Source organism: Balaenoptera borealis (assembly GCF_965194805.1).
Source record: "Balaenoptera borealis genome assembly, chromosome: 5".
NCBI lineage: Eukaryota > Metazoa > Chordata > Mammalia > Artiodactyla > Balaenopteridae > Balaenoptera > Balaenoptera borealis.
Window position 1 is genome coordinate 80,437,276 of NC_138862.1, and position 26,945 is coordinate 80,464,220.

General features: G+C 39.1%; 1 protein-coding gene and 1 long non-coding RNA gene across 5 annotated transcripts in view; one reads left to right on the top strand and one right to left on the bottom strand.

The window, feature by feature from the left end:
* LOC309629389 overlaps nt 1-24,198 on the bottom strand; it is a 43,312-nt gene extending 19,114 nt beyond the window's left edge. The window contains exon 1 of the long non-coding RNA XR_014245041.1: nt 18,555-24,198. This is a non-coding gene — a long non-coding RNA (uncharacterized lncRNA). The remainder of the gene's footprint in view (nt 1-18,554) is intronic.
* Nucleotides 18,108-26,945, top strand: part of MASP1 (MBL associated serine protease 1) — a gene marked incomplete at its 5' end in the record, with an annotated part of 59,318 nt that continues 50,480 nt past the window's right edge. For 2 of the 4 annotated variants that reach the window (XM_082393220.1, XM_082393219.1), the window contains 2 exons: nt 18,319-18,458; nt 24,207-24,438. In XM_082393220.1, the coding sequence (XP_082249346.1) occupies nt 18,454-18,458; nt 24,207-24,438 (237 nt within the window). Of the gene's footprint in view, nt 18,459-24,195; nt 24,439-26,945 lie in introns of those variants that run through there. The other 2 variants (XM_082393218.1, XM_082393217.1) reach the window with 2 other exon arrangements.

Below are 26,945 nucleotides of genomic sequence, written 5' to 3' on the forward strand. Positions count from 1 at the left end.
AAATAATGCCAAATGGAAATATGAATCTACACAAAGAAATGAGAGCACCAGAAATGGCAACTACCTGGGTAAATACAGAAGATTTTTAAAATTATTTAAATCTATTTTAAAGATAATTATCTGTTTAAATAAAATAATACCAATGTACCAAGGGGCTCAAGACACATGTATAAGGAAAATTAATGACAGCAATCATATAGTGACATGAAGGGGAAAGTGGAAGTACATTATTTAAGGTTCTTATAATACACATTAAGTTGTGTAATGTCATTCGAAAGTAGACTGTAATAAGTTAAAATCCCAAGCAACAGTAAAATAACAAAACAAAGAATTACAGCTAATAAGCCAACAAAGTAGATAAAATGAACTAAAAACAAATGTACTAATTCTAGTCTAAATCTGAAAGGGAAAAAAAAAACAAAGAAAACAAAGAACAGGTGGGACAAATAGGATACAAAGAGCTGTATGATAAACTCAAACTCAACCAAATAATAATCACATTAAATGTAAATGGTCTAAATTGGACAAAATTGAAAGCCAGAGGTTTTCAGATTAAATAAAGAAGCAAGACCCAACTATACGCTTTGTACAATAAATGCATTTTAAATATAAAGATAGAAATAGATTAAAAGTAAAAAGGTAGGAAAATATATACCATGCTAACACTAATTAAAGGAAAGTTGGAGTGGCTATATTAATGTCAGACAAGTAGATTTCAGAACAAAGAATATTACCAGGGATAAAGAAGATCATAATGGTAAACAAAAGAATTAATTCACAAAGAGGATATAACAATCTTAAGTTTACACATCTAATTACAGAACTCCAAAATATATGAAACAAAACCTGACAGAACTGCAATGAGAAGTAGAAAAATTGACAATATAGTTAGAGATTTTAACATTCCTCCCTAAATAGTTGATAGAACAGGCAGAAAGAAAATCAGTAACTATACTGACCACTTAAATAACATGATCAGCCAACCTGTCATTTAAAGACAACTCCATCCAACCACAGCAGAATATACATGCCTTTCAAGTGCATGTGAAATATTTACCAAGATAGATCATATTTCAGGGCTAAAACCAATCTCAGTAAATTTAAAATGATTCAAGTCATACAAAGTAGGTTCTCGGACCAAAATAGAATTAAATTTGAAATCAATAACAGAATAATTTCTGGAAAATTACCAAATATTTGGAAACCAAATAGCACATTTTTAAATAACCAGAAGTCAAAAAATAAAAAGAAAATGTTAAATGAGTAAAAACAAAAACACAGCGTATAGATATGTGTGGGATGCTGCTGAAGCAGAACTTATGGGGAAATTTATAGCACTAAAGATCAAACCAAAATTAAACTCAAAGTAAACAGAAGAAAGAAAATACTAAAGATTTGGGAATAAATCCACAAAATACCCAACACAGATATGTTGGAAAAAAATCAATGAAATCAAGAGCAGCCTCTCTGAGGAGGTAATAAAGTTGACAAACTTCTATATAAACTGGTCAGCACAAAAAGAGAGAAGATACAAATACCAAATTCAGGAATAAAAGAAGTGACATTACTAAAGAGTTTACAAATATTAAAAGTACAATAAAGGAATACTACGATGAACAATGTTATATCCATAAATTTGACAACATAGATTAAATGGACAAATTCCTTGAAAAACACAAAAGTTTACTCAAGATGAAACAGATAACTTGTATAGCCTTTTATCTATTAAAGAAATTTAACTTGTAGTTAAAAATATTCCCACAGAGGAGAGGGAGGGGGGGAACCTCAGGCCTACATAACTTCACTGTATTAAGAAACACTTAAGAAAGAAATAATACCAATTCTACACAAACTCTTCTAGAAAATTGAAGAGAAGGAAATACTTCTCAGCTCATTCTATGAGGCCAGTGTTTTCCTGATACCAAAATCAGATTAAAATGTTATAAGAAAACTTCATACCAGTGCCCCTCAAAACCATATATAAAAAAATTATTAACAAAATGTTATCAGGTTAAATTCAACAATGTGCGAAAAGGATAATATATCATGACCAAGTGTAGTTAATGCAAGATTAACTTTCTGGAAAAGTCAAGAAAATAAACCAATGTAATTTACCATATTTTTAATATGGTAAATTTTTAACATTGACATTTTAAATATTAACAAATTAAAAATGAAAAATCATATGATCATGTCAATAAAGGCAGAAAAGGGAATTCCCTGGATGTCCAGTGGTTAGGACTCCATGCTTCCATTTCCCGGGACTGGGGCTCTATCCCTGGTCAGCAACTAAGATCCCACAAGCCACGCAGCGTGGCCAAAAAAATTAATGAATAAAGGCAGAAAAAACAATTGATAAAATCCAACAGCTATTCCTGGTACAAATTCTCAGCAAACTAGGAGTAGACTGGAACTTCCTCAGTCTGATAAAGAACAACTACAAAAAACCTACAGTTAACAACTAAATGTTGAAAGACTGAATGCTTTCTCCATAAGATCAAGAATAAAACATTTATGTTCACACTCTCCACTTCTATACCATATTGTACTTTTGGTTCTAGTCAGTGCAACAAAATAAGGAAAAGAAAAGAAAGGAAGAAGTAAAACTGTCTTTATTCTTTTGATGATATGATCATGTATGAAAAAAATCTGATGAGATCTTAAAAAAAGCTATTAGAACTAAAATATGAATTCAGCAAGGTTGCAGGAGACAAAACCAATTTACAAAATCAATTGTATTTCTATATATTAGTACTAAGCAATCAGAAATCATAATAAAAATGTCAGATACAATGAAATCAAAATTTATGAACGACTTAGAGATAAATATGACAATAGGTAGACAAGAACTATTTGCTGAAAACAACAAATCATTATTGAGAGAAATTTTTAAAGACTTATATAAATGAAGAGATATACTGTGTTCATTTAATGTGAACACTCAATATTCTTAAGATGTCAATTCTCCTCCAAACTGATGTATAGATTCAACATAATCCCAATCAGAATCATAACAGGCTTTCTGGTAGAAATTGACAAACTCTTACTAAAACAACTTTGAAAAAGAACAATGTTGGAGAGCTAACACTACATATTTCAAAATTTTTCTAAAGCTACTGTAATTAAGACAAATAGGTATTGGCATAAAGATCGACAAATAGATGAATGGAACAGATTGAGAAACCAGATATAAATCCACACTTATAAGGACAACTGAGAAAGATGTAAAGGCAAATCAGTGGAGAAAGGATCATCCTTTTAACAAGTGATGCTGGAACAATTGGATATCTATATGTAAAAAAATGAACTTCAATTCGTATCTTGTGCCATATGTGAAAATCAGCTCCATATAGATCATAGACCTAAATGTAAATCATAGGATCATAGACCTAATGTAAATCTAAATCTAAAAATTCTAGAAGAAAATACAGGAAAAAGTATTGTGACCTTGGTGTTATGGACTGAACGTTTGTATCCCCCAAAATTCATATGTTGAAGCCCTACCCCCCAATGTGATAGTATTTGGAGGTGGAGCCTTTGGGCAGTAATTAAGCTTAGACGAGATCATGAGGGTGGGACCAATGATTAGATCAGTGTCTTTATAAGAAGAGACACCCTCTCTTTCTCCCATGTGAGGACAAAACATGAAGGCAGTCTGCAAACCAGGAAAAGGGCTCTCACCAGAAACCATATCTGCTGGCTCCTTGCTCTTGGACTTCCCAGCCTGCAAAACTGTGAAAAATAAATGTCTGTTGTTTAAACCCCCCAGTATATCGTATTTTATTATGGTGGACACTTGGGTTAAGAAAAGATTTCTTTGATACAATACCAAAAGCATGATATATAGAAGAAAACATTGATAAACTGTACTTCATCAAAATTAAAAACTTTTCCTCTGCAAAAAAATATTAAGATAATGAAAAGACAAGCCATGGACTAGGGGAAAATATTTGCAAATCATGCATCTGATAATGGACTTGTATATATAATGGACTCATATATAGATAACTCAATAATTAGAAAAAATTATTTCCCATTAATGGCTTCCCATTAAGCCATCCTGTGGTATAAAAATTGTAGGGAGTGGGAGACTTTATTTAAATGTTTTATTATGGAAATTTTCGAACATACACAAAATTAAAGAGAATTGCATAAAGAACAGAAATAGAGACTTTTAAGGTAAGATCCTGCCTCTACTCTTGCCTCCCTCTTGACCCCCCTAATTCTCAGTTTCCTTATCTCTAAAGTGGGGCTAACAATACCTCACTTGTGAAGATTGACTGAGATCATGCATGTAATGTCTGGCACATAGCTAGGGCTCAGCAAATGGTCAGTATTATTACTCATTAGGCATAATCCCTCCATCACTGATTCTCACTTCACTTTTTGCCATTACTGTAGCTCTTGTTCTTCCTTCAACCTATTGAAATCCTACTCATCTTTTTAGTCCCATCCTGAAGGCCACTTTCTACGTATACGTTTCATGATCCTCCTACCTTTACTGTCTAATTATATTAATAATAATTACTATCAGTTGAGTCTCCACAAAGGGCCAGGAGCTTTGCAGGTGATTTATAACATTACCAAGGATTAATTACCAGTCCTATAAATACCCAGATACATGTATATTTTATACTTTACTCCAGAGAATATCAACTTTCATTAGATTCTCAAAGGTATTACTCATTCAAAAGACTTTAAGAACAACTGTGTCCTTGAAACAATATGTAAAAAAAAGTGCTATCATTTCTCCCATCTTATGGGGAAAACAAAACAAAATAACTCAGGCCCCAAGAGTTGCCATAGCTTACCCAAATACCCTCACTGTCCTGGTGAGTATAAGCGTTGAGTATCGTGATCTCCTGCTCAACTATCAGGGTCTGCTGGCATGTCTCCGGAAGAGTCACCCTTATTCACAGTCAGATATGGGTAAGGACAGATGGTCCATAGAGCTCTGTTCCCCTTCCCTCTTCAGCCCCTTCATCGGGGGGCTGAAAATATTTTGAGGCCCACCTTTTAAAACAATTGTCCCAAAGATAGCCAGCTTTCCTGACATGCTTTTTGTGAAGTATTTCGGGTTTTAAAATCCTGCTTTTAGAAAGCAACTGTGTTTCTCTTTAGTCAAAGGTGACAGTCTTCAGAGTGGGATATACAAGATAATCTACTAGGATGTAGGAAGGAAATAATTAGGAAAAAAATTTTTGGACATTTCTCCAGCTGTTCTTCTATCTTCTTTTTTAACAGCTTTATTAAGATATAATTCACACACCATCAGCTCACCCATTGAGAGTATATGATTCAATCGTTTTAATTATATTCACCCCCAACCCTAGGAGACCACTACTCTACTTTCTGTCTCTATAGATTTGCCTATTCTAGGCATCTCATATACATGGAATCATACAATATGTGGTCTTTTGCGTCTGGCTTCTTTCACTCAGCATAATGTTTTCAAGGTCCATCCATGTAACTGTACTCCATTCCTTTTATTACCTAATAATATTCCATTGTATGGATGTACCATATTTTGTCTATCCATTCACCAGTTCATGGACATTAGGGTTGTTTCCACTTGTATACTATTGTGAATAATGCTGCTATGAACAGTTGCATACAAGTTTCTTGGTGGACATATATTTTCATTTCTCTTGGATATTACTGTGTTCTTTGATCAATATAAATGTTATGTGTTCAATTTTGAGAAAAGAAAACAATAGAAAAGTGAACATGATTCTTTAAGGGAATTAAATTTTTATTTCTTCTTTGGCTTTCCATGTTATCCCTCTCACTCTCTCGCATTTTATTGACTTTTATTTAGCTCTTTACATGTCTTCCTGACCGCTGCTTACTCCTGTCAGGGATGCTGTGAGGAGAAATGAAACATTTATTATTGAGTAACATTGAAGTGCTAAGCACTTCACGTTTAACTTCATAAAAACCTATGTAAGGTTGGTGCTGTTAAACCCATTTAAGGATAAGGAAACTAAGGCTCTGAGATTATAACTTGTTCAAAATCACCTAGTGATTAAGAGGCAGATGTGAGATGAGCCCACTTCTATTTGATTCCAAAGCCCATGCTCTTTCCATAGATCGTCTACCAGATGAATATTTATTGAGGTTTAGAGGACAGATCTTGCTTCTCACTGAAGACACCAAAATGGATGTATGGAGTGAGAAAAATAAGAAGTGAGGGATTATGCCAAGATTTTGATGAGAATACATGAATGGGGTATGTGGGAGGTGGAAGGGATGGTAGAGGAATATAGAAGTAGAACCTAGTTTGTGGAAGGAAGGTGTTGGTGAGTGTTCAGTTTGGGACATATGGAATTTGAGGGCATCATTCATTCAGGTGATACTTAATTTGAGTGGCTTGTCTGTGCCTGGCATAGTTCAGGATGCTGGAGATACATTGAAAAAAGGCCTAGCCATGGTTCCTGCCCTAATGGAGATTGTGGGCTTAGTAGGGCAGACAGACAAAAACAATTATAACTAAGTGTAATGGGTGTCTTGATAGAAGTGAGGAGAAGGATTTAATTCAGGTACCTGGAGAAAGTGATTCTATGAGGCTCTGGGGTTAGTAGAAAGAGGTTTAAAATGGCTATAGCTTGGATAAACAGTAAGGTCCTACTGTATAGCACGGGGAACTATATTCAATATCCTGTGATAAACCATAATGGAAAAGAATATGAAAAAGAATGTGTGTGTATGTGTGTGTGTGTATGTGTGTGTATATATATATATATATATATATATATATATATATATCTGAATCACTTTGCTGTACAGTAGAAATTAATACAACATTGTGAATCAACTATACTTCAATAAAACAAATTAAAAAATAATAATAATAAAATAAAATAAAAAGCAATTGTGGTTCAGGTTTGCTGTCTTGTGACAAATGAACATTTAAATTAGCACTGTGGTTTGGCCAGAGAGAATGTTGATGGCCCCAAGGCCCATGTGCTTCAAATGCCCCTGGCCTTCAGCCAAGCTGTGCTCTGTACTGGGTCTGGCTGGGAGGTCTTTTCAGCTTTTTTCCAAACTTCTTTAGTTCCATTAAATTTTTCTGAGCCTGGGAGTGGCCTGAGAATCAGGCGGCCTGGGTTCATTAGGTATTGTAGCTCCTGGTTATCCTCCAGTCTCTTGCCAACTCGTCTCCAGCTCCCATACTGCTTTCAAATATGAATTTGTTTAAAAATGCTATCTGATCATGTCATTCTCTGTTTAAAAATCTTTTCTGTCTCCCTGTGGCCTAAAAATTCAGCACTCCGCAACCCTTTCAAGACTCTGGGTGGGATCTGGTCTGGGAGTTGTTGCAAAAATTTGAATTTTTCAAGCTCCCATGTGACTCTGTCATCCATCCAGAGTTGAGAATCCCTGGCCTGCCTAGTAGATTTTCCACATCTAGTCCGGCACGCGAGGCTCCTTACACCCTGACCCCTGCTCACCTTCCACCTCTCTTCCCCATCTCAGTAAATGGCACCAACACCGTCTTGAGTCAGAATTCTGGGAGTTTTCTTTGCTGTCTTTCTCTCCCTCAATTCCTCACTCTCAATTTATGGCCAGGTTCAGGCTTTTCTTCTTACAAAATATATTTTGTCTTTACCCTCTTGGCTCCATGTTCGCTTGCTACCACTCTGATCCATCCAAGCATTCTCTCTCCTAATCTGGGCTTTATTCATAAAATAAATAAATAAATAAATAAAAATTGTATTTTAGTGCTTCATTGCTATAAAAGGATTCTTTATTATATATTCATTATTATCTTAGTTTTTAATTCTGATTTTAAAAGAATTAAAATTAAAACATTTTCATGGGCCCCGGGCTGTGTGCCCACTGTGCCTAATGGTCCTAACTACTGCAACAGCCTCCAAACTGGTCTCCCTGCCTCCTATCCTCCAAATCCATTTTCCTCACAATACCCAGAGTCCTCTTTTTTTTTTTTTTTATTTCTCTCCCTGGTCTTCTTTTTATATATTTATTTTGTGTGTGTGTTAGTTTCTGCTTTATAACAAAGTTAATCAGTTATACATATACATATATCCCCATATCTCTTCCCTCTTGCATCTCCCTCCCTCCCACCCTCCCTATCCCACCCCTCTAGGTGATCACAAAGCACTGAGCTGATCTCCCTGTGCTATGCGGCTGCTTCCCACTAGCTATCAGTTTTACATTTGGTAGTGTATATATGTCCATGCCACTCTCTCACTTCGTCCCAGCTTACCCTTCCCCCTCCCAGTGTCCTCAAGTCTATTCTCTAGTAGGTCTGCGTCTTTATTTCTGTCCTGCCCCTAGGTTCTTCATGACCTTTTTTCTTTTAGATTCCATATATATGTGTTAGCATATGGTATTTGTTTTCCTCTTTCTGACTTACTTCACTCTGTATGACAGACTCTAGGTCCATCCACCTCACTACAAATAACTCAATTTCATTTCTTTTTATGGCTGAGTAATATTCCATTGTATCTACGTGCCACATCTTCTTTATCCATTCATCTGTCGATGGACACTTAGGTTGCTTCCATGTCCTGGCTATTGTAAATAGAGCTGCAATGAATATTGTGGTACATGATTCTTTTTGAATTATGGTTTTCTCAGGGTATATGCCCAGTAGTGGGATTGCTGGGTCATATGGTAGTTCCATTTTTAGTTTTTTAAGGAACCTCCATACTGTTCTCCATAGTGGCTGTATCAATGTACGTTCCCACCAACAGTGCAAGAGGGTTCCCTTTTCTCCACACCCTCTCCAGCATTTATTGTTTGTAGATTGTTTGATGATGGCCATTCTGACAGGGGTGAGATGATATCTCATTGTAGTTTTGATTTGCATTTCCCAGAGTCCTCTTTTATCCTTAAAATCCCCTACCTAAACAGCTCTGACCAGACACTAAAGGTTTTGCTTATTGCAAATATGAATAAAGCCTCTCACCACATCCTCCATACAAGTAACTAGTTGTGTTTGGTATATTTCCTTCCATGCTTTTTTCAGTGATATATGGAAAATACATGCAAAATATCTATGATATGTGCAAAATATGTATTGCTGGTTGAGTCTATTGCTTTTTCATTAAATAAATGGTATCCTAATGCGCATATCATTCTTCAGCCTGCCCTTTTCACTTAATAGTAAACCTTGGAGATAAATCCAGGTTCATGCATAAAGATCTTTCTCATCCCTTCTAACTGGTGCTCTGTGTTTCATAGAATGACCATATTATATTTAGCCATTACTTTACTGATGCCCATTTTTCACCTTGACAACTTATGCTACAATAAACATGTTTGCAAATGAATATTTCCCTAGGAAGATATCTTGAGGTAAGATTGTTGGTTTGTAGGATATGCAAATTTTTATTTTATTAATACCCCCAGATTGTACTTCAAGTAGCCAGGCCACTTTATATTCCCACATGCATGGTACAAGTGTGGTTATTTCTCCACAATTTCACCAACACTAACCAGCTCCAACATCATCTAGTAACTCTTTCTGAAAGGGCCTGCGAATGGTAGGCTTTTTAGAGTCTGAAAATGTCTTTATTTCAGCTTCATTTACATAATCCTTCAGCTAGTATAGAATGATAGGTTTAAAAGTATTTTCCTTTTGTACATGGGGGTATTCTCTCTTTCCCTTTTGTTTCCAGGTGGCTGGTGAGAATGTCTGAATGATAATCTAATTTCATTCTTTCTCTTTGGTAATTTTTAAGATTTTAATTTTATACTTAGTACACTGAAATTTTGCTGCAAGAAATCTAGGTCTAATTTTATGTAAATATCTCACTTGGGCCTTGGTAGATCTTTTCAGTCTGAGAATTCTTGTCTTTTCTCAATTCTTAGAAAACTGAGGCCAATATTTCTTCAAAGGTTACTTCCCATACCCCCTCTTTATTCCATTTTTAATGAAAATTCTATTAGACATATGTAGGACCTTCTGAATCCATACCCCCTTTATTTTTTTCATACTTCTGATATCTTTATCTGGGGGAATTCCTCAGCTTGATTTTCCAAATCATTAATTAATTCTTCATTTGTGACCATTCAGCTGTTTATACTTACAATTGCATTTTATTTTTAATTTCAATAAATATATTTAATAAATTATATTTAATAAATGTAAAATTGTTATTTTAATTTCATTAATTATCCAATTGCTTCTTTTTGCATTTCAACCTGTTCTTGTTTCAAATCTTTCTCCTCTTCTTGTATCATAATGATATCCCCTCCTTTAGCTTTATGGAAACAGCTTATTTTAAAATCCTGTTCTTATGGTTCTATTAACTCTATTTCCTTCCATGAAATCCTTTTCTTATTGAGTTTATTACCCCTTTTCCATACACAGGCTTTGAAAAATATTTGTTGATTCTTGTTTGGCAATTTTTCTGTGGTGGTGATTCTCACTCCTTCCCCAGTGACTTCACATACAGCCCTGTCAGCCCCCAGCTTTCCAGCGGGACTGTGAAGACTTCCCACATGGTCAGGATGGGTTCCCACTGTGGGAAACTCACTGCCATAGCTTCTCATCTACCGCCCTCCTTTTGCAGACTTTCCCACTTCCTCATCCGCAGGAAATAGCTTTTCTTGATTCTGAGTGCAGCTGTTCATTTATTAATCTCATTTCTATATCTTTATTATTTCTATGAACTGGTTTATAAAAATGGGGAATTTCCACATGTGTGGAAGTCCAGGTAACGTAGTCCATCACTGTGAAATCACCAGCTGTTCACTAGCGAACTTGTACTCATCCTATTCAGCTTAGATACCACTTCACCATGACTTTGCTAACCACTCGGTATAAATTAAGCCCTTCTATTAGCCTCTCTCATAGAACTCTGCTCTCTTTCTACATGGCATTCATCACAACTTATAATTATAGACTTAGTTGTGTGTTTACCTGTCTTGATGCCTTTTTAAAAATTTATTTAGACATCTATGTATTCAATAAACATTTATTGGGCCAAAGGTACAAAAGATATTGTTCAGGCCCTCAAATTATTCTGATGAAAGGATGACACAAGTAGACAAAAATTTGCTCTATAATTTGACACATGCAATTTAAAGTATAATTTAAAGTTTAAGTGTAAGGAACAAAGGTAGTGTTTACTTCCATGTTGAGTGATTGGGGAAGATTTTCCAGAGAAGCTGATGTTTAAGCAAGATTTCATATGATAGATAAGAGGAAATTCTACAGACAAATGAGGAAGAAAATAGCATTAAAGACCAAGAGAACCAAGTATATCAATACATACAGACATGAGAGAGCATGATAAAATCTGGAATATGCAACTAGTTTGGTACCAGTTCTAGACATAAAAGTCTGTATGTGTAAGTGTGCTGGTTGTAGGAGAGAATATACAGGTGAAAGAGCAATCCCATATAAGAGTATCGTGTCAGTCAGAATAGGCTAAATTATCTGCAGTAACAAATAATACTAAAAGCTCAGTGGCTTCACACAGCAGTTTCTTTCTCACTTATGCAAAGTCTGCTGTGGGTCCAGGCCAGGGCAGCTGTCCTCCACATGTTGGCTCAGCACTGCAGGCTACTTCAGTTTCACTGCACCTCATGTCAACATTAAACTTCAGGGTTCAAATGCTATTCTAAGTTAATTTTATTTTATTCTGTAAGCAAAGGAGTGATCTGAAAGGTTTGACAAAGGGAGACAATTAATGAGACTTGTATATTTATAAGATTGGTACTAAGGGCAAAGAAACCAATGAGAAGTTGTTGAAATAATCCAGTGAGAACTAATGAATCCCTTCACTAATGCATGGGCAGTGGGGAATTGAAGTTATGCATAATGATGGATTTGAAAGATACTTACATGTAAACAATAGGAGTTATTGATTGATGGCATATGAGGAGAAAAGGAAAATATAAATCAGGGATGACACTCAAATAGCTGGCTTGAATTTCTGAGTTGATGGTAGTTCATGGACATCGTTGGTATGAGAGAATGAGCAAGTCAGGAATAGAAAAATAATGACCTCTGCCCAGTGGAACTTTCAGATGGAGGCGAGAACAGACATTTGATTTGAGGGTGAGGAACTATGGGAAGACATTTAGACTAAAGAAATAGATTTGCTAGTGATCAGTATGTAATGATATTTAAAACTGCAATGGTGGGATGTATGAGAAATATTCAGGAAGAATGGTTAAAATTGAGCTTCTGAGCTTCATGGCTTCAGGAGAGCCATCAAGTCCCTGAAATTATATGCCAAAATTCAAGAATATGTGCCTATTTAAATGTTTCTCGGAGGAAGGCTCATTCCACAAATGTTTATTAAGGTCCTACTTTGTGCAAGTCAAAGGCATTATTGTTGGTACTGGGAATAGAGCAGTAAACAAAAAATATAAAAATACTTGTCCACTTGGAGATTGTGTTATTCTAATGGGTGGGGAGCAAGCAACAAACCAATAAAAACTTAAAATAAATACCATCTTAGCTGATGCTTACTGCCATTAAGATAAATAAAACAGGATATGGGGAGAGCAAAGCTGGGTGGAAATAGAAGTAATAGAATAGATTGGCCAGAAAGGACCTCACTGAAAAGGTGACATTTTTAGAAAGAATTGAAGTGAGGGAGTAAATTACGTGGCTTTATGGGGGTATTCCAGACAGAGAATCTAGCTTTCATTAGATTCTCAATGATTCACCAGAAAGATGAAAAATCATTCCTCTGAAGTAAGAAGAGAGTCAAGAAACTGGTAGAGACAGAAGGATCCACACAGGAGTGCTGGTGATTGGTTGTGGGATTCAGAAGATATAAAGCCAAGAGGATCTGATAGACTGGAAATGGAGTGGTGTCAGAGGACTGGATGTCTTGATGAGGTTGAAGTCTAGGGTTATTGAAGGAGTCAAAGACTTAGAAAGATAAGAGATGGTGGTCAGAGAATGGGGTGTTACAAGTTTAAGGTTTCAGAGGTGGATGTGGCTTTAAGTAGAGTAGATGGTTACAATGAAATGGAAGAAGTCATCATTGAAGTGAGGAGAGCAAGCAGTGAGAGTCCAGTGTCACTCAGGATGTCAGGAGGAATTGGGAAGGAGAGGTAAGCATGGTGCCACATGCCTAAGTTCCTAATGAAAGGAACAGAGGATGGGACCAAGAGATTGGAAGGTGACAGTAATAGAGATGAGTAGGGTGTGCCAGAATGATAGAAGAGCAGGGGAGTTTGGAAGGAGGGTGGAAAAGTCATGGTCATGGAAACGGCATTAGGGAGTTAGAGAAGTGATAACACTGACTCCCCTGATCTGAATCCTGCCTTTCACATGGTCTAACTTCAGCTGTCCATTTGCTTCTTAAGGCCTAATTAATCCTGTCCTATGGCTGAATCTGCTTGGGCCATGTAGTCTTAGCATCTGAGGAACTTCTGTGGGAGGGGAGACCTAATATGAGTGAATAGCAACAATAATTGGTATCAAATGGATTTAGGTGAGCAAAGGTAAGGGAGATGGGGATGCTGTATTAGCTTCCTAGGGCTGCCGTAACAAAATACCACAGACTGGGTTACTCAAGTAGTAGAAATTTATTTTCTCACAGTTCTGGAGGCTAGAAGTCTAGGTGGTTTCTTTTGAGACCCCTCTCCTGGGCTTGCAGATGGCCACCTTCTTACTGTATCCCCCACATGGTCTCCCTGCTTTCTGTGTTGTCTGTATCCTAATCTCCTCTTTTTATAATTAGATGAGGCCCATTCTAACAGCCCCATTTTAACTTAATCACCTTTTTAAAGCTCTTATCTTCAAATACAGTCATATTTTGAGATAGTGGGAGTTAAGGCTTCAACATATGAATTTGGGTGGGGGGTATAATTCAGCCCATAACAAATGGTCTATGTCTCAAGTACTTAAGAACCCCTGGATTCTTCCTTACACATAGCCTAGCTCCTAAGAATGGCAGAACAGAAAAAAAGAAAATGTCCCCAAGCCCACCTACTGCCTCACTTCTTGCTAAGTGAGGAAAATAAACTCTTGTTTCAGCTTTAGTCAAGGTGTCTCTTATTACCTACCAAACAGAACCTTAACTGACCCAGTATTTGTTAATTCTGTGCCTGCGGTGCTTGAAATCAGCTTGACACCATGGTGGTATGCGCTCATGCTTTGGGAGAACTTCTGTGAGAGAGCCTGTATTAGTTTGCTAGGGCTGCCATAACAAAGTACCACAGACTAGGTAGCTTTAACAGCAGAAATGCATTTTCTGACAGTTTAGGAGACTAGAAGTTCAAGCCCAAGGTGTTGGCAGGTATTTTAAGGAAGTTCAAGATTGAGGTTGTTATTCTGAGGTCTCTCTACTTGGGTCACAGGTGGCCACCTTCTTGCTGTCTCCTCACATGGTCTTTCCTCTGATTGTATCTATCTTAATCTCCTCCCCTTATAAAGATATCAGTCATATTGGATTAGGGCCCATCCTAATAACCTCCTCTTAACTTAATCACCTCTTTAAAGGTCCTGTCTCCAAATAGTCACATTCTGAGATACCGGGTTTGATATGTGAATTTTGAAGGGGTGCAATTTAGCCCATAAGAGAGCTTAATAATTTATTTTTTGAATGTAAATTATTTTTCCCTTCCCTGAAATCTTGCAGTCACATTACAGCATGGCTCATGGATGCTCAAAGTCCACAGGCAGGATCAAGGGGCTGCAGCTGAAAGAGCCCTGGATTGAGGATCAGGAGTCCTGGGCTCTAGATGTCCATCATCCTCTTGCTGGCACACTTAGTCTCTCTGAACCTCAGTGTCCTCAGCTGTAAACACACGTGAATATTACATGTAATGATGTATATGAAGGTATCTGGCAGATACTAAGACTATATCATCAAATCTAAGATGCCATTAATAATAAGATGCACCATTATAAGTACCCAAAATGACAAAATCGTCCATGGGCGCTTTTAAAATTACAGATGCAGAAGGCCCACCCGAGATTCATTGAATTTGAATCTTCTGAGATGAAGCTCAGGCACTGTTTTTGTTTTTTGTTTTTTGTTTTTATTTCCCATATTATTCTGATGATCCGATGGGTTCTGAAGCCAGGGTTTCCAGCATACTGTCAGCCAATGTGTTGAATAACCTAAAATTTAATTCTAAGGTGTAATCTTTGGGGCTATTTATCAGTTCTTAGATACTCTATAGGAAGCCTGGATTTCACACTTTGCCAACAAAAACTCATTGCCCAAATATTTTACATTTTCCAGCGCATTCATGGAATTCCAGAAAGTCTGGGCTCAGGAGTTGCATATAATAAATACTTTGGTAGAACATGTAAACCAAGCCCAGTTCTAGTTGTAGGAATGCTGTAGTATTTACTCTCTTAGTAGTAGCTTTCTGATCCCTTTCCCTGACTATAAACGAGATGTTGAGCCCACATCCGTCATTCTACACTTCTATGATTCTAATTGACATACTGTTAGTTCCTTATACCCATATGTTAACCTTTTCATCAACATTTTAAAAAACGAGTTGAATCTTCTTAAAAATTATCTTTCTGAATACCTATGATTGAATCCTGAGTAATGTAATGCTATTGTGACCACAGATAAAGCAAGTGTCAAGATCAGAAGGTCACTCTGGATTCCTTGACTTTCTTTACAGATCATTAGCAATTCACCTCCCCACCTCCACTGCAATTTCCTAGTCCTCACCCCCACATTTATATGTGCTCCACGATCTCAACGGACTCCTCTCCCCTGATTTTATAGCGGAGCAAACTGGGGTCACTCCTTCCCCTCCTCCAGCAGAGAAAGTAGGTGACTTGCCCAAGGTCCCATACGAGTTAGCCTACTCATGTTGAGTCTATTCCTAGACCACTGTCTTTTCCATTCCTCCCACTCCCCATGATCTATTCATGGAAGTTTTTATCAAGAGGTCAGGAAGGTGTCACCAATGCAGCCCAACACAGTGGGAAACTGCCCTGAATCCCACCCAGATCAGTCCGGAGCCACATAGCTCCCGTTATCATGCAGATTCCATCTGAGCCTTGGCTAACTCCCAGGGAAGCACATATCAGCTCTGCTGTATATTGGCAGAACTTTGGCTCAGAACATATTTCAAATGCCTCCCATTGAGCACTGGCAGCCTTAAAGAAACATGGCCAGGAAATTATTCCAGGAGACTCAGTTACTCTATGACACTTTGCAAGGAGAAGCTGATGGCTTTCCCTCCCAAGCTCTCCCCTCTGTGCCCAGAACAAATGACTGCATTTCCCTGGATGTGCCCTAAATTATGAGAGGGTCAGCTCAGCTGCAGTATTGATGGAGGGAATGTCTTTAGTGGGCAGAGCCCTCTGCATGGCGCAGGATGCTTCGTGCCAAGTTCTTTCTCCCTTGGTTTTAAAACCCTTGTATATTCCAAGAGAAATGTAGTCCATGTGTTTCTGATTCATTTGCACTTAAATCATTAAAATGTTGTGTGAGAGTTATTTGATGTTTGAGGAGCCTGTGAGTCTTCTTAATGGGACTTTTAAAGGGATTTTTTCTATCCTGCCTAACACAGAAATTTTTAGGCTGTTTTGCCAGAACGGTGCCTAGGTTCACACATATTCTCTCATCTCATATACTTGCACTCACATTATCAAACACAGCCTCTTAATAATGTCCAGATTAGCAAAGCTGACCTTTAAAAGTGATAAAATAGAGAAACTGGAGAGAAAATGGAGCCAGGAGAATTTCAGCAAGATGCAAGGCACTGTTCCCCAAAATGTGCCAAAGCAGTGTTATCAGAGGGTGGAGAATGCAAGTGTTTGCCGCCTTGGTTAGAATGGGTGGGAGCCCTCTCTTGGGTACACTGAACAGCTAAAAAAAGGACAAGGATAATTTCCTTTAAGTCTCAAAGCAACCCCCATTTTCCAGATGAGAAAACAGGATCAGAGATGTTGACAATTGGGCCCAAAGTGCACAGCCAGCTTGGATGGAAAGGGAAGATTATAGCCAACTCTGATGCTGAGTCTAATTGCTCTTTTCAAAATGCCCAAAACTGAGTTTCTTTGTGAATGTGGTGTGTATTTGAAATGTCATATGTACTATAATATTCTAGTGAGAAGCAGTACAATATTGTGGGTAAGAATTCAAATTCTTCCCCTATCACTTTCTAGCTGTGTGATCTTGGGTAACTTACTTACACTCTCTGGGCAGTTTCCTCATCGAGAAAATGGGGATAATATTACTACCCAGATACCCAAAATGTAAAGATGATCAAAAGCAATCAGTACATTACTAGAACAGTACCTGACACACAGTGCTCAGTAAATGTTAACTGTTTGCGTTTACCGTGGTAGCAGTAAGGAGTAATAAAGGGCTGGATAATCCAGGCAAATTGTGTACCTCTCTATGCTTCAGTTTTCTTATTTGTAAAATGAGTATAATAGTATGATCCTCACAGGTTTGTGGGAGTAATTGAGATGATGTTTGCACCTAGCCATGTGCCTAACACAGAAAAGATTCCCAGTAAAATCTACTTTTCATACCCAGATGTCTCTCTGCCTATTCAGGACTGGTGGTCATTGTTGTGAAGAAAGGAATTTTCTTCTTATTCAGCTCAGCTTATATCTGATGCTGCTTTTCTCCACAAACTCCGGATCTAGCCACCTTTACAGGCCCAGATCTCTCTACAGCCATGGGATGCGGGGCTTTCTGTGTGTAGTGGGTCCTCCCCGGGCTGTACCAGGCCTCTGAATGCTCTGAGTTGGTAAACAGCACAAGCCTTGCTTTTAAGTGGCGAAGAACAACTAACCAACTGCAGCACTGACTGCTCCCTCGCATACCGGGCCAGCCGCTCTGTTCACAGGAAAGCCTGGAGTTGTTTGCAGACAGACAAGCTTTGCGATTCGGATCTATTTTCTTGCCTAGTGTAGATGTTAGAATTGCCCTCTTAGTTGATCATCCTGTTTAATTGGTGTCCTTTGCCAGTGTCCTGAACACGAGCAGAAAACTATAGCCATCTGGCAAGGGAGACGGAGAGATCAGACTTTGTCCCCCTCCACCCTCTACATACACACATACACACACACACACACACACACACACACATACACACACATATACACACACATACACACATACACACACACACACACACACACGGTGATACAAATACCTATTTGAGCTGCTCAGTTATTCTCTCTCAGGAGCTGGAAGCAGCCGTATGGGATGAAGGAGGGACCTGGAGGAGCAGATCTTTTAAGGAAGAAGACAGATTCTGTTCTGTCAGGTTCCTCTGAGTGTGTGTACGAGCAAGTCAGAGAAGAGAGAGAGGAGAGAGAGAGGAAAAGGCAGAGGGAGAGAGGGGGAGAGGGGATCTGTTGCAGGCAGGGGAAGGCGTGACCTGAATGGAGAATGCCAGCCAATTCCAGAGACACACAGGGACCTCAGAACAAAGATAAGGCATCGCTGACACCACACCGGGGACGAGCTCGCAGACAAGTCAGGCCAGGGGGACCAGGCAGCCAGGAGCACCCAAGGCAGGAAAATGAGGTGAGTGCCAGGGCAGGAGCGGGCACAGGGGGTCCTTCCAGGGACCAGGTGCCAAGTAGCCCTGGAAGGTCTGACCTTGTCTCTGGGCCGACTCACCTGCGTGTCCTGCGGGTGGTTCAGGGGCTTTTCATCACTCCTTGGGGCTCTGAGAAAGGAGACGGGCTGGGGCCTTCCCTGGGACTCCGGAGACATGCAACTTGAAACGGGAGGCTGTGTGCAAATGCCCCTGATGCCGCTGGAACTCAGATTTCTCCCTCTGCCAGCGTAGGGTGCTGTCTGCTGGCCAATGTGACTTTTCATCTGGTGCCCACAAGGCTGAGTTTTTGTTTTCCTCCTTTGTAAAGAGCATTGCTTTATCTCTTCCAACACTTTGTGAGTTAGATATGTGTTTGTGTGTTTATTTGTTCTGACCGGAAAAGAAACCAGATTCCCGTAGCTCAGCTCTGTGGCTTCTTAAACCTTCAGAAGTTTGCTAGTTTAAAACCTCAATTTAGAAAACTAAAAACCTGTCCCCGTTTTACATTCCACTATAAATTTCTGCATTTCTTACTGAAATCAGAGGCCGCCAGTGGCATGAATCAGGCTATGAATTGCACCAAATGGCTCTTAAAGGAATATTACACATTGAAAAAAAAAAAGTCTTTGGAGTTCTGAAACTAGGACTTTAAATTCTAATTGTTTCCAAGCTCTTCAATATTTCCCATTCCTCAGCCTATACTTAGAGTTACTTGATGCTTGTTACCAGACATTTCTTGTAAGTTTTTCTCTCCAAGTGTCAAAATCCAACCACCATAATTACTTTTACTACTTATATGTGTTAATACTGTTAAAAATACAAAAAAGAAAAAAAAAACAACACTCTGCAGATGTGTTAAGTCTCTAAACATCTTTTCCCGTTAATTTTCTTCTCAATTGGAAAAGAGTTTCTATTTGTTTCTCTTCTGCAAAGTCACCTAGCAACTTTTCAGGGTCTGGGGCCAATGAGGGGCTTCGGGCTATGTTAACTCTTTGAACTCAGATTACCTGTGGTTTAGAGAGATAATCAGGTCTTTAAGGTTAATCCAATCATTCTGTTCTTTTTAAATCCATTGTAATGTTAAACCTGTTATCTAACTTCATTTTCCTTTCTCCTAAAAAGAGAGGAGATTTATGCCCATCTACATGGAATGACAGTTTGATTGATCTGTCCACTATTCAAATCTCACCCTACCACCCAGTGACCCAGCCATACCAAACTACAAGGCCGATGATCAGTTCTGTATCTTTGTGTTTGCTGATCCCTTAAGCCAGAATAGCTCTCCCTCTTATTTCCTCTATTTCTAGAGGACCCGATTGTTCAAGCTGGCTCATACATCACCTCCTCTTCCCTGCCCAGTATCCCCAGAGTCAGCATCTCCTCCTTTGTGATATCTCTGTCCTTGGGAGCTACCTTTCTTAATATCTCTTTGTTGAAATGTCCACCTCCTCTTCCAAGACTGAGTGTTCCTTAAGGAATAGGATCTATGACATGTTCATCTTTGTACGCCTAGTACCTAGCATAATGTCTGTTTCCTATTAGGCATGCAATAAATATTAGCTGAATTGAATTCAGTTGTTCAATAGCAAAACTACTACTGGAAAAGTGCTCCACTAGAAGTCTATAAAAGGTCTTCCCTCACATAGACACAACACTTCAGAGTTTGCAAAGCCCTTTCATAGGCACTGTCTCATCTGGTCTTCAGATTTTGGATGAGGTAGGATTTATGGAGAAGTCAGGATAAAAGAGTTTAGCAACTTGCCCAAAGCCACACTGATGATCTTGAAAAAGCCCAGACCCAAATTTGGATCTTTAGGCTCCAAGTTCAGGATGTTTTTCTACTATATTTTGCCAGACTCTCAACCAAGTATATTATTCTACACCAGCGGCTCTCAATTCTAGCTGCACATTAGAACCATCTATGGTGCTTTAAAAAATGTCAGTGACCAGGCCTCACTCCAGACCAATTAAACTAAAATCTGCTGGAGAGGGGCTTTGGTATTAGTTTGTTTGTTTTTTTTAATTTTCACATAAAGCTACGGGTTTTTAAATTATTTTACACAGGATTAATTGCTTTGGCCAGGTGCCTGGGCATGATATGGGCATGGGCCCAGCATCCTCTGTGAGCTTTTGTTATTCCCTTCTTCTGTTGAAGCTAATTCACCATATGGTATTGGGCATGACATGTCACCTCTTGGGGTATCCTTTTTGTCATCTGTCAAGTAAGGGTGTTGTCAAAGGGATCTATATAGTCCGTTTCAACTCTTCTACCCCAAAACAGTCTTGGTGTAGTGTAGGTTGAAGTGAGGAGTGAATGGAAAGGATAGAAAGTGCTACTCATTCCACAACCATGGATATATGCCGGCATTTTTTAAGGCATTCCTGAGAGCTTGCTCCTACAGTAGAGCTTAGGAACTCCTGGCGTTATATATTACTTTTGACATTTCAAGCAAATGTAATTAAACTTTTTGATTAGTTGGAGAATAGATAGCAGGCGTCAGAATTTGTACAGCCGGTGCCTGGTGGATAAGAAGCCAAAAACATTCAGAGTGTGATGGGAAATGAAAGCCGCCACTTACATTCTTTAATTTGCAGCCCTGAAAGCAAGCAAGCAAGCATATGCTCAGGCTTATTATGTGAAAAGAGAGATTTGTTTCATATGTTTGAAACTGTTTTGAGATGCAAACAAAATAGAACAGAAAGCTTCACAGGCCTTCCTCCCACGATGACCAGTTGCCTACTACACATGGTCCTAGGCCTCTGAGGATAGATGGAGCCGTTAGCCTGGGCTAGCCCTTGACAGAAGCAGCATTAGGAAGCTCAGAGTCTCCTCCATGTGGTCTGGAAAAAGCAGATGTGGAGAAAGTTGACCATTCAGCCTTACATAATCTGGGTGTTGCTATTGCAGGGAAGTCCAGTTGGGAATCCAAAGCTCATTCCTAACCCCTGCTTTTCGGGAAGCAGCATGATGGAGTAATCATATCTAATGTTTGCCTAGGGCTGGACAGTTAACAAAGTACTTATTTTCCAATCTTCCTTTATTCTGATAGCAGCCCCGGGCGATGTCATTATTATCACCAATTAAAGAATGAAGAAACTGAGAGGGAGACCTTACGTGACTTCCCCAAGATGGGTCAGATAAATAAAGTCAAAGTCTGGACTTGAATCCAGCTCTTCCAACCTAAGACCAGTGCTCTCCCCTCCCCAAACGGAACTGAACCAGAACTCCTAGCCCAGGTACCATCGGTATATTTCCTCACTTGAAAATGGGGCTGCCTGAGCCCTGCAAGCCAGAGTTTCTAGACTCAAGCTTTCCTACTAGTTCACGGGAGAGCTTGGACCTATGCCTCCCCTTCTCTCTCCTCCACAGATTGGTTTATAAAAATATTGACCCTGGCAATTGGATTAAAACATTTTGTTTCCTTCGTTGCATCTCACATGTTGCTATTGCAGAGGCCTTGGAAAAAATTTAAATAACTCTATTTTTTTTTAATTGAAAAAATAGCACAAGGCCCTTCTAGACATATCTGAACATTTTATATACACAAAAGTAAAATTAAAAACACTCATATTACCACTTCAGAGATAACTACTGTTAATATCCTACTGACACCCTTCTAGGCCATTTTGCACTTACGTATTTACCTTTTATGTAAATATTATATAAGACAGCTAGATAATCTCATTGTAGTTATCTCATTGTGTTTACACACTCAAAAATTCATATGTGTGCATATATAAACATATGTGCATCTGTTTACGAGCAGGGTGGGGGCAGCTTGGGGAGAAACAACTTCCTGATTAGCCAAATTGTAACTTAGTCTTAAGACGCTGGTATAATTTCCCAGAAGTTATTTTTTAGGCTATATAAGACTCTGACCCCACTTTCATGCTTTTGTTCATTCATTCATCATCTGTTATATACCAGGCTTTATGTTAGGTCCTTCACATACATCATCTCCAATGTTCATGTGAGCTCTGTAAATTAGAGATTATAATCTTCATTTTACATTTGAGGAAACCTGAGCTCAGAGACTAATTACCCAAGGTTTCACAGCCAGTAAGTAAGAGAACTGGGATTTGAACCCAAATACACCTAACTTCAGGGGCTGTGCCTAAAGCAGTGCTCTAATTGGAAGCATGTACAGGGAGCTGGAATCTGGAGTGAAGGATACTCTGTGGTATCTTGGGAAGCTTTGAGCTGGATGGTGGGGGATAAATAAGACAACCAGGTGAGGAATGAGCAGGGCATGTACAATGGGACCAAGGCCTGGATGGGCATGGCATGCTCCCAGAATGATCTGCCTCAGCATGGCTGCTATGAGATGAAGCTGGACAGGTAAATCAACACTAGATCGAAAAGGGCTTATCAGCCATCCCGGTAGCAGATGCTTTGCCCTGCAGGCACAGTGGAGCAGTGTGGACACATCTGTGTTTTAGAAAATCAAATTTGGCGGAAGATTGCTGAATGGTATGAAGTGGGGGCCAGGGAGATCAGTTAGGATGCAATAGCAACAGTCCAGATAAGAACATTTAAATTAATTGACTGGAGAGAAGCAGAGGGGTTCCCAAAACATAGGAAGCAGAACACATAGTATTTAACGGAGACGTTGATGAGCCAGGTTTGGGATGTTTGAGTTCAAGGTCCTTGAGTCTCACAGGGGGAGCAATCTATTAGATGCCGTGGTTGTGTTGTATACTGACCATTAGGTTTTTGACAAGTCTTGGACATTCTGCCTCATTGTTGCATCAGCCACTTTGGGTGTATTCTGCAAGTTTTGTTGAATTTCCCGTGCCCCTTATGCAACTCTTTTCACAGTCCATCATCTCTCATTCCTGCAGCTGGAAATAAACTGTATGTTTTTGATCCTTGTATAAAAACACTTGCCAAAAGGAAAAAACTTGTTTTGCTCATTCCTTCTTAATTCAAAATTTTGCATTTCTTGATTGATTTTGTTAAATTTGTTTTAGGTACTACAGATCCCATCACTGAGTATAAGTCTTATCTCAATATTACCATGTTACTATTACTTACTTTTTAGAAAATTGAATCAAGAGTTTATGATTCTTAAATGAAGCTGAGCTAAAGAAATGATATCAGCTTTTACCTAACTATGAAATTTATATTTTCAACCAAAAAATGATATGCCTCGGAGTCCCAAATATGGTATTTTCTGGGAAAGTTTAATACTATTATCAAATCTTTAAAAAGAGCACAATTGGAAGCAACCTTTATTTATTTATTTATGTATTATTTATTTATTTATTTATTTATTTATGGCTGTGTTGGGTCTTCGTTTCTGTGCGAGGGCTTTCTCTAGTTGCGGCAAGCGGGGGCCACTCTTCATCGTGGTGCGCGGGCCTCTCACTATCACGGCCTCTCTTGTTGCGGAGCACAGGCTCCAGACGCACAGGCTCAGCAATTGTGGCTCACGGGCCTAGTTGCTCTGTGGCATGTGGGATCTTCCCAGACCAGGGCTCGAACCCATGTCCCTTGCATTGGCGGGCAGATTCTCAACCACTGCGCCACCAGGGAAGCCCCCTGGAGGCAACCTTTAATCAAGTTACCCCTCCAGTATTATAGGCTGGGTAAGCAAGACCCATAAGGACAGAGTAATTACAGCAGGTCAGTGGCAGAGACATGCTGGGAACTTGGTCTCCTGGCTGTTGATTTAGCTAAATGGCAAGGACCAGTGTCTGTGAATGTAAGTGAATCCATTCATGTCTTTCAGGTGGCTCCTTCTCTCTCATGCTCTGTGCTTCTCCTTGTTGAAGGCTTTGGCCCACATAGTGGAGCTTAACAATATGTTTGGCCAGATTCAGTCGCCTGGCTATCCAGACTCTTATCCAAGTGATTCAGAGGTGACGTGGAATATCACTGTCCCAGAGGGATTTCGGATCAAGCTTTACTTCATGCACTTCAACTTGGAATCCTCTTACCTTTGTGAATACGACTATGTGAAGGTGAGACCCCTGATGTTCCCTAACTGGGCCAGATTCTCTACGGGAGAATCTGCTGGGAGTTTGAGGAGCTTAGATGAATTAGATGCTGTGTTTACCACCCAGGCTGGCAGTCTAGTGAGGGAGACATACAATGTTATAACATTATGAAGGAGGGTTGGGGGTGGCATGCTAGGTGCAGGCTGAGTAGGAAGACCTAGAAAAGGCCTTGAGGGAAAGTGAAACTGGCAAAGTGTGACTCAGCCAGACACAACCTTGCCTTTTCCTTTCTGATCTCAAAGTCTTTAACGTTTCCACTAACCTCTGCTTCCAATGTCACCTTTAATTCAACAAGCAGAAAAGGGCAGAGACCCCAGAGTCAGCATTAATCAGAGTAAGCTAGCATTATATCCAAAGCTGAGGCATTAGAAAGCATTGCCCTGTTCCCTAGGTAATGATCAAGTGTTTGGGAAGTGTAGAGTATGCCGCAGCGGAGAGTAGGAGGTGAAGTTGGAAGGTTGGATTGGGGTGAGATTCTGAAGCGCCTTGAATATGATGCTAAAGAGTTTGGATTTTATCAACAAAGAGTATGGGCAACAGTGGGGAGTCACTACACAGATGGATGTAAAAAACAAATGGAAGAGGAGCAGAAAATGATTACAACATCAAAACAACATTTCCCAGAATTTAAGGAGAGCCCACAAACAATGCCATGGGTGGGAAGCTGTTCTCTTTTAAAAGTGGAGCTAAGAAATGTTAAAGTACTTCTGAGAGATGACACTTATTAAGGTTGTATCTGGTTCAAAAAGATGTGGAGACCTAAGAACCTACTTTATAAGCGCTCTCTGGCTTCCTGGAAGAAGTTCTCATCAAACCACTCTAGAGTAGGCTTTCTATATTTTTGATATTAGTATAGTCTCATTTTTCCACAGCCTGTAATTCAACAAGAGTTAACCTTGTATTTACCAGAATGTTTGATCAACAACAAAGAAGTGAGTTGACAAGGTGATTTACACTTAAAATCTCATTCAACCTTTAAAACAATCCTATGAGACAGGTACTACTATCCCATTTACAGGCAAAGAAACAACCCCAAGAAGGTGAAGCAACTCACCCAACGTTGTACAGCTAGTAAGTGATGGATCAAGATTCCAAACCCATGTCTTGTGACTTTCAATACCATGTTCTTTTGGCTCCACCAAACTGCTCACAAGCTGTACTCCACTGAGCCCTAGGATACTGCAAGGGCTGAAAAGAACAGTGGGATGGGGTGGGGCGGAGGCCTGGTAAGTGGGGCTGTGAACCCCTACCCTGATTAACTCATTTTAAATGGTGGGTGTTGCTAATTATATATGTTGGATATGCATCAAGTATCCCATTTAAAGCACATTTTATGTGACTGAAAACTTTCTAAAATTGGTGCTCCATGACACAATTTTTCAATTTTAGCACTATTGACATTTTGAGCCAAACAATTATTTGCTGAAGAAAGCTGTTTTGCGAATTATAGGATCTTTAGCAGCATCTCTGGCTTCTACTCATTAGATGCCAATAGCACTCCCACTCTAGTTGTGACAACCAAAAATGTCTCCAGCAGTTATCAATATCCCCAGGGGAGCAAAATCTCCCCATTTGAGATCCATTGCTCTCTCTATGTGATGCTGCCCATCTTTGAATGTCCTGTGCTAGAAACTGTGAGAATTTAAGGACACAAAAATCTAGTCCCTTAAAAAGAGAGATGAGCCTAGAAAAATAGCCATTGCACAAGATGAAAAAGAGTAATGACAATAAAAGATTGACAAAAAGAATGAGAAAAGGTAAAACTGGTTGCTCTAAGAGATGATGTGGCTTGGTAATCTAGATTGACATACAGTTTCTATAAATTCATTAAAAATGGAGCCAACTTCTCAGACTTGCAAGGATCAAGCAGGGAGTATTCACCAAGATCCTAAGTGTTCATCATCCTAAATTGAAATTTCTAACAAACAGGTTAGTTATGTCTTCTAGCACATAATCTAGCCTCTGGCAGAACCAAACACCAGGATCCCAGATGCATTATGGGTAGGGGACATTAGGTTAGCAGAATCCCCCAGCCCATTCCCCTAGCTAATGCTCGCCATACAACCATGGTATCCTCAAATATTTAGGTTGGAGAGTGAACTTAGCAGAAGGAAAATGACCAAACACTGGCTTAATAGAAGAGTAAGTTCCATAGATTTAGACAAGGCTAGATGTGAACTTCCTAACTGCTTTTTTCTCTACTTTCAAATATGTCAACCATCTAGAAATTTTGCCAGCGGAAACATTTACCTTTATTAGTAGCTGAGGCCTCAAGACCACAGAAATTAGAATTTTTTTCTGTAGCTGTGACAATGACTTATTTTCATTATTCCTCCCTGCCTCCACCCTAAGAATTCACTCTCAATTCATATTCAATCATTTCTCACAAGTTTTCCTCTTACTTAGATGGATGCCAGGTTTGACCTTGTTAGGAGTCCTTTATCGAGATGATAAACACACAATAGAGGATT